The 9,085-nt window shown below is 39.4% G+C and overlaps 1 protein-coding gene across 3 annotated transcripts in view; it reads right to left on the bottom strand.

Moving 5' to 3' along the window:
- The window catches only part of LOC139759499 (uncharacterized), a 33,279-nt gene that overhangs the window by 4,140 nt on the left and 20,054 nt on the right, over window positions 1-9,085 (bottom strand). For all 3 annotated transcript variants that reach the window (XM_071681693.1, XM_071681692.1, XM_071681694.1), the window contains exons 11-12: window positions 2,248-2,355; window positions 1-1,232 (exon numbers count right to left, since the gene is read on the bottom strand). The exon at window positions 1-1,232 is cut by the window's left edge and continues 4,140 nt beyond it. In XM_071681693.1, coding sequence (XP_071537794.1) covers window positions 951-1,232; window positions 2,248-2,355 — 390 coding nt within the window. In that variant the 3' untranslated portion in view covers window positions 1-950. The remainder of the gene's footprint in view (window positions 1,233-2,247; window positions 2,356-9,085) is intronic.

Below are 9,085 nucleotides of genomic sequence, written 5' to 3'. Positions count from 1 at the left end.
AATTAGTTTTGAAATCTGAACAATGCTTGGTCCCTATGTTTATGGATTTTATATATTCCACCTTGATGTCTAGTACATTTTTTTAAATACATGGATCAGAAAATGGGTCTATGTTATATTCTAGTTAATTACTTGTCTTATTAACCATTGGAATAATTTAACATGGTAACATTGAGAAAGTATATAAAAGTATAACACTGAGAAAGTATACAAAAATATCAATTTCTTAATTAAGTGCAGCCTGCTGATCCTGAGTACAATTTTCATCTACCAATCTACATGGATGAACAAATATATATATTTCTTGGAAATTCCTTAACCATTACTTCCTTTATGAAAATCTATGGAAAATTTAGAATAAAAACTTCATCACAGGAGCTTTTCATTAATCTGAATGAGGATCTGGAGTCAAAAAGTTCTATTTTAGCCAATTACTGTCAATAGCTCCAGGAGTAATAAATTAAATGGACAGTCGAACTGTTACAGGAAAACTCACTTTCTTTTTGTTGTTATTTTGGCAAACTTAGAGCTTTAAAATTTGAAGTTCATATTTTCATTATTAATTTACATTTCTCCAGAATCCTTAAAAAACCATATTACTTAGAGTATATGCTCCTAATTACAAGGAAATTACGTTACAAAAATTTTTGGTAATTTATCATATTTATCATTTGCCCTCTCTAAGCCTCTAGCCTCAAAACTCAAACTTCAAATAGATGTCTGGCATTGTATCTCCAGTGACCACATACAAATGTTAAGCAGTTTTAATCTAAGTAATGAATTAAATATTCAAAGGCTTTAGAATGTGCCCTGGTTGAATGAAGAATAATTTGTACAGAAGTGCTGATATACTCTCAAAATAATAATTTACATATCAGAGTTCAAGCATACTCTCCCAAAAAAGAGGTACATTTGTTAATACTCATCACATGCACAACAAAAGACAAGTCTTACATCTCTGTACCAGACTGTGGCTCTTGTTTAGTGAGAGGCTCTTGTTTAGTGGCCACCTGCAAGGTGACGTCCTCAACGATATGGTGTACTGCTGTCTCTGCCTGAGCATGCACAACATGAGTGTCTACCTCCTCTTCAAATCCACCTTCACCTTCAATGAATCCTTCTCCTTCTGTGAATGCCCCAGTCTCCCCCTCTGTTTCTAATCCATCAGCTGCAACACATTCTTGGGCATCTGTGTCTTCATCACATAAATCTGAATCTGCCAACACAGCAACCTGGAAACGTAGCCATGGTATAAACATTTCTGAATCAGTTTTATAATTGAAATTAAGCATTTTTTTTTTATCATTTTGCTTTGTCGCTGTCTCCCGCGTTTGCAAGGTAGCACAAGGAAACAGACGAAAGAAATGGCCCAACCCACCCCCATACACAAGTATATACATACACGTCCACACACGCAAATATACATACCTATACATCTCAATGTACACATATATATACACACACAGACATATACATATATACACATGTACATAATTCATAGTCTGCCTTTATTTATTCCCATCGCCACCTTGCCACACATGGAATAACATCCCCCTCCCCCTTCATGTGTGCGAGGTAGCGCTAGGAAAAGACAACAAAGGCCCCATTCGTTCACACTTAGTCTCTAGCTGTCATGTAATAATGCCCGAAACCACAGCATATCAATGCAAAAACAGTAAAAAATGTCATACTGGTTGTCTGCAACACGTCATGAAATCTTCTTACGTAGGAATCCTCTACTGTCATACTTTTTAGCTACATGAAAAGACCTTGTTTTGTGCTGGACTTTGTTTACCTCAACTTACCTACATCTGACACCTGTGACATTGTGATCTATCCATTTAATAATTGTTAGATAGCTGATGTTCCTTGGAAACTATTTACAACAGTGTATCATTCAGAGAAAGGTGAAGAACTGGGAATTTTTCAAAGACCCACTTCACATTCAGCAGCAACGTACCCATGATTTTCCATGTACAAGTGCTGCCAACCAACAATTTCTGGAATGTTAAACCTGGCAAGAGATGGCCAGATTTTTTTTTTTTCTAATCTAAACAATACTCTCAAAATATAACCCTGACCTTAAATTAGTATGCAGTGAACATATCAACTATACCCACATGAAGTGAATAGGCATTTCTACATCCCCGCATGTAACATAAAGACGAAAGAAGTTTTGATCAAATTCCTAATAAACAACTTTCAGTCTTGTAAGTTAACCCCTTTTTATATATTTTCATCTCTTACCTGGGCTAGTATATCTGCAGGTGCAGCCTCACCATCAACCAACCGTCCTTCTGCTCTTAATCTTTCTTCTGCTCGCATTTGATACCACTCCCGGCGAATTTCTTCCTCCTAGTAATCAAGTGTTATATAATTACAATCATATGATTACAATATGGAATTATCATGATATTCATTTCATGATATAAAAATATGGTAAATACCCTGGTCACCTAGCATCTCCATATATTAGAAGCAATAATGTGTGTCAGTTTACATAAGTTCACATGAGAAAGACAGAATAAGGAGGCCAGACTGGCCCACAACTGGGTTCTCTGGTAAAAAAAAAAGGGGGGGGGGGGATTTACCTTCACAAGATGATATAATTCCACTCAGCAGTTTTTTTACAATATCACTGACTCCCCACTGCTGCACATTAGCCTTCTACTGTCCCCATTACCACTGTCATTTATACAGTTTATTTCTGGCATTTTTCTCAGAGCATACCTAAATTCATAAGATATTTGTCTAAACACCTTTTGAAGGTATTCATAGGCTTAACATTCACTGTGTCTGATGGTAACTCATTCCAGTGCTCAACACACCTACAGAAAAATAAGCATTTTCCCACATCCGTACTACATCTTTCAGCTTTGAATTTTATTCCATTTGTCCTGGTTACCATATTTTCTTGTATTTCAAAAAGATGTTCATGATTTACACTATCGAACTTGTTCAGAATTTTGAACACTTGGATTAAGTGACTGCGAAGTCTATGTTTTTAAGGAAGAAGAGATACAATCGTTTTAGCCTCTTTGTATGCCAGATTTCTAAGGGATGGAATCATGCTCCACGTCTTTGTACTTGCTCTAATTTTTCTTTGTCTTTTTCATAATTTGGGAACCAAAACTTGACTGCATATTCAAGGTGCAGTGTTACTAGAGAATTTTAGTGTGAGAATTGTTTCTGGTGTTTTGTAATTATGTCCCTGGCTAAGAAACCTAACATTTGGTAGCCTTTTTTACATGCTACTTGACACTGTTTTGTATACTTCAGATTATTGGTAATGACATCTCCAAGGTCCTTTTCTTCATTTACTTTAATAAGAGAGATTTTGAATAGTTTGTAGTCAAAACATGTATTCTTGTCTCCAAAGTGCATAACTATACACTTGTCTACATTAAACTCTGCTACCAAGTTAAGATCTCTTTGAATCATCTTGCAGTCCTGCCTGTTTACAGCTCTGCCTCCTAGTTTAGTATCATCAGGAAATTTGGATATTTTAGATATGAGACCGAGTTCTAGGTCATTAATGTTTACTATGAAACGAATGGGGTCCAGGACTGACCTGTGTGGCACACCACTGTTACATTTAGCCAATCTGAGGCTTTGCCATTTAATACTACATGCTGCTTTTTTCCTGTAAGCCAGTCTCTGATCCATGTTCAGAGTTCTTCAAAGACTCTGTGTGCTTTGAGATTGTGTAAAAGTCTCTTGCGAGGTATTTTATCGAAAGCCTTTCAGAACTCTAAATATCTTATATCAGACGGTACTTTTTTGTCCCAATTCTGATAAATAACATTAAAAAATTCCAGCAAATTTGCCAGGCAGGATCTTCTATTGCAGAAACTGTGTTGAGTGTCTGACATAATTTTGTGATCTAGAAACGTGACATTTATATCTCATTTTTTCACCGTCTTACCTACCAATAATGTAAGGCTAATTGCGTGGTAGTTCAAGGCACACTTTTTGTCTCCTTTTTTTATATATAAGAGTAACATTTGCTAGTTCCCAGTCAGTTGGCACCTGACCATCGAATGGAGATTTAATAAATTTTTAACATGGGATATATCAGCTGTCTCCTGATCCCTTTATAAATCTTGGAGCTAAGTTATCTGGGCCATTGGATTTGTTAGGATTTAATTGCTCTAGGTATTTAAGTACTACAGAACTCTTTATTTCTCTAACCTTCAACTCTTCTTCAACAGATCCTTGAAACATTTTCACTGGTTGTGGTATTCGAGATGTTTTTTCAATTGTGAATACGTGGTTAAAAGAATAATTTAGTATGGTAGCTATTTCCTTGTCATCAGTAGTTAATATGTCATGTTCGTTTTGCAATGGCCCAATTCCTTCTTTTACTGTCTTCCTTTATCTTATATATTTGAAGAATTCTCTAGGATTATTCTTCGACTTTCAAGGAAATACTTTTTCTGCCTCAGATTTACTACATTAGGCTAGTCAAGATGGGTTAGGAAAGATACCTACAAGGTTAAGCCAGTTAATTCAGTTTCATTTCATCCTGTGAGCAATGCAATCCAGATCTATACACAAAGAGAGAAAATGTATATGTATATGGTTATGGATAGGGAACTGTGGTTTCGGTGCATTACATATGATAGCTAGAGACAGTGTGAATGAATGTGGCCCTTTTTTTTTTTTTTTTTTTGTCTGTTTTCCTGGCACTACCTCACTGAAGCAGGGGGTAATGGTGCTGTTTCCTGTGGGGCATAGCAGTGCTGGGAATGGATAAAGGCAAGCAAGTTTGAATATGTACATGTATATACATCTCTTCGTATGTGTATGTATATGTGTACATGTTGATGTGTATATGTATGTATATGTGCAAGTATGGGCATTTATGTATATATATATATATATATATATATATATATATATATATATATATATTTTTTTTTTTTTTTTGCTTTGTCGCTGTCTCCCGCGTTTGCGAGGTAGCGCAAGGAAACAGACGAAAGAAATGGCCCAACCCACCCCATACACAATGTACACACACACACGCCCACACACGCAAATATACATACCTATACATCTCAATGTACACATATATATACACACACAGACACATACATATATACCCATGCACACAATTCACACTGTCTGCCCCTATTCATTCCCATCGCCACCTCGCCACACATGGAATACCATCCCCCTCTCCCCTCATGTGTGCAAGGTAGCACTAGGAAAAGACAACAAAGGCCCCATTCGTTCACACTCAGTCTCCAGCTGTCACGCAATAATGCCCGAAACCACAGCTCCCTTTCCACATCCAGGCCCCACACAACTTTCCATGGTTTACCCCAGACGCTTCACATGCCCTGATTCAATCCACTGACAGCACGTCAATCGCGGTATACCACATCGATCCAATTCACTCTATTCCTTGCCCTCCTTTCACCCTCCTGCATGTTCAGGCCCCGATCACACAAAATCTTTTTCACTTCATCTTTCCACCTCCAATTTGGTCTCCCACTTCTCCTCGTTCCCTCCACCTCCGACACATATATCCTCTTGGTCAATCTTTCCTCACTCATTCTCTCCATGTGACCAAACCATTTCAAAACACCCTCTTCTGCTCTCTCAACCATGCTCTTTTTATTTCCACACATCTCTCTTACCCTTACGTTACTTACTCGATCAAACCACCTCACACCACACATTGTCCTCAAACATCTCATTTCCAGCACATCCATCCTCCTGCGCACAACTCTATCCATAGTCCACGCCTCGCAACCATACAACATTGTTGGAACCACTATTCCTTCAAACATACCCATTTTTGCTTTCCGAGATAATGTTCTCGACTTCCACACATTCTTCAAGGCTCCCAGAATTTTCGCCCCCTCCCCCACCCTATGATCCACTTCCGCTTCCATGGTTCCATCCGCTGCCAGATCCACTCCCAGATATCTAAAACACTTCACTTCCTCCAGTTTTTCTCCATTCAAACTCACCTCCCAAGTGAATTGACCCTCAACCCTACTGTACCTAATAACCTTGCTCTTATTCACATTTACTCTTAACTTTCTTCTTTCACACACTTTACCAAACTCAGTCACCAGCTTCTGCAGTTTCTCACATGAATCAGCCACCAGCGCTGTATCATCAGCAAACAACAACTGACTCACTTCCCAAGCTCTCTCATCCACAACAGACTTCATACTTGCCCCTCTTTCCAAAACTCTTGCATTCACCTCCCTAACAACCCCATCCATAAACAAATTAAACAACCATGGAGACATCACACACCCCTGCCGCAAACCTACATTCACTGAGAACCAATCACTTTCCCCCCCCTCTCTCTCTCTCTCTCTCTCTCTCTCTCTATATATATATATATATATATATATATATATATATATATATATTATCCCTGGGGATAGGGGAGAAAGAATACTTCCCACGTATTCCCTGCGTGTCGTAGAAGGCGACTAAAAGGGAAGGGAGCGGGGGGCTGGAAATCCTCCCCTCTCTTTTTTTTTTTCCAAAAGAAGGAACAGAGAAGGGGGCCAGGTGAGGATATTCCCTCAAAGGCCCAGTCCTCTGTTCTTAACGCTACCTCGCTATCGCGGGAAATGGCGAATAGTATGAAAAAAAAAAAAAAAATATATATATATATATATATATATATATATATATATATATATATATATATATATATATATATATATATATATGTATAGGATGGGCTATTCTTCATCTGTTTCCTGATGCTTCCTCGCTGATGCAGGAAACAGCGATTAAGTATAATTTTTTTTTTTTTTTTTTTTTTATACCTCGTCGCTGTCTCCCGCGTTTGCGAGGTAGCGCAAGGAAACAGATGAAAGAAATGGCCCAACCCCCCCCATACACATGTACATACACACGTCCACACCCGCAAATATACATACCTACACAGCCTTCCATGGTTCACCCCGGACGCTTCACATGCCTTGATTCAATCCACTGACATCACGTCAACCCCTGTATACCACATCGCTCCAATTCACTCTATTCCTTGCCCTCCTTTCACCCTCCTGCATGTTCAGGCCCCGATCACACAAAATCCTTTTCACTCCATCTTTCCACCTCCAATTTGGTCTCCCTCTTCTCCTCGTTCCCTCCACCTCCGACACATATATCCTCTTGGTCAATCTTTCCTCACTCATTCTCTCCATGTGCCCAAACCATTTCAAAACACCCTCTTCTGCTCTCTCAACCACGCTCTTTTTATTTCCACACATCTCTCTTACCCTTACGTTACTTACTCGATCAAACCACCTCACACCACACATTGTCCTCAAACATCTCATTTCCAGCACATCCATCCTCCTGCGCACAACTCTATCCATAGCCCACGCCTCACAACCATACAACATTGTTGGAACCACTATTCCTTCAAACATACCCATTTTTGCTTTCCGGGATAATGTTCTCGACTTCCACACATTTTTCAAGGCTCCCAAAATTTTCGCCCCCTCCCCCACCCTATGATCCACTTCCGCTTCCATGGTTCCATCCGCTGACAGATCCACTCCCAGATATCTAAAACACTTCACTTCCTCCAGTTTTTCTCCATTCAAACTCACCTCCCAATTGACTTGACCCTCAACCCTACTGTACCTAATAACCTTGCTCTTATTCACATTTACTCTTAACTTTCTTCTTCCACACACTTTACCAAACTCCGTCACCAGCTTCTGCAGTTTCTCACATGAATCCGCCACCAGCGCTGTATCATCAGCGAACAACAACTGACTCACTTCCCAAGCTCTCTCATCCCCAACAGACTTCATACTTGCCCCTCTTTCCAAGACTCTTGCATTTACCTCCCTAACAACCCCATCCATAAACAAATTAAACAACCATGGAGACATCACACACCCCTGCCGCAAACCTACATTCACTGAGAACCAATCACTTTCCTCTCTTCCTACACGTACACATGCCTTACATCCTCGATAAAAACTTTTCACTGCTTCTAACAACTTGCCTCCCACACCATATATTCTTAATACCTTCCACAGAGCATCTCTATCAACTCTATCATATGCCTTCTCCAGATCCATAAATGCTACATACAAATCCATTTGCTTTTCTAAGTATTTCTCACATACATTCTTCAAAGCAAACACCTGATCCACACATCCTCTACCACTTCTGAAACCACACTGCTCTTCCCCAATCTGATGCTCTGTACATGCCTTCACCCTCTCAATCAATACCCTCCCATATAATTTACCAGGAATACTCAACAAACTTATACCTCTGTAATTTGAGCACTCACTCTTATCCCCTTTGCCTTTGTACAATGGCACTATGCACGCATTCCGCCAATCCTCAGGCACCTCACCATGAGTCATACATACATTAAATAACCTTACCAACCAGTCAACAACACAGTCACCCCCTTTTTTTATAAATTCCACTGCAATACCATCCAAACCTGCTGCCTTGCCGGCTTTCATCTTCCGCAAAGCTTTTACTACCTCTTCTCTGTTTACCAAATCATTTTCCCTAACCCTCTCACTTTGCACACCACCTCGACCCAAACACCCTATATCTGCCACTCTGTCATCAGACACATTCAACAAACCTTCAAAATACTCATTCCATCTCCTTCTCACATCACCACTACTTGTTATCACCTCCCCATTTACGCCCTTCACTGAAGTTCCCATTTGCTCCCTTGTCTTACGCACCCTATTTACCTCCTTCCAGAACATCTTTTTATTCTCCCTAAAATTTAATGATACTCTCTCACCCCAACTCTCATTTGCCCTTTTTTTCACCTCTTGCACCTTTCTCTTGACCTCCTGTCTCTTTCTTTTATACTTCTCCCACTCAATTGCATTTTTTCCCTGCAAAAATCGTCCAAATGCCTCTCTCTTCTCTTTCACTAATACTCTTACTTCTTCATCCCACCACTCACTACCCTTTCTAAACAGCCCACCTCCCACTCTTCTCATGCCACAAGCATCTTTTGCGCAATCCATCACTGATTCCCTAAATACATCCCATTCCTCCCCCACTCCCCTTACTTCTATTAAGTATAATAAATAATAATAAATATGAGGGTGAC

Source organism: Panulirus ornatus, chromosome 33 (assembly GCF_036320965.1).
Source record: "Panulirus ornatus isolate Po-2019 chromosome 33, ASM3632096v1, whole genome shotgun sequence".
Classification (NCBI taxonomy): domain Eukaryota; kingdom Metazoa; phylum Arthropoda; class Malacostraca; order Decapoda; family Palinuridae; genus Panulirus; species Panulirus ornatus.
This window is presented reverse-complemented; position numbering and strand designations above follow the sequence as displayed.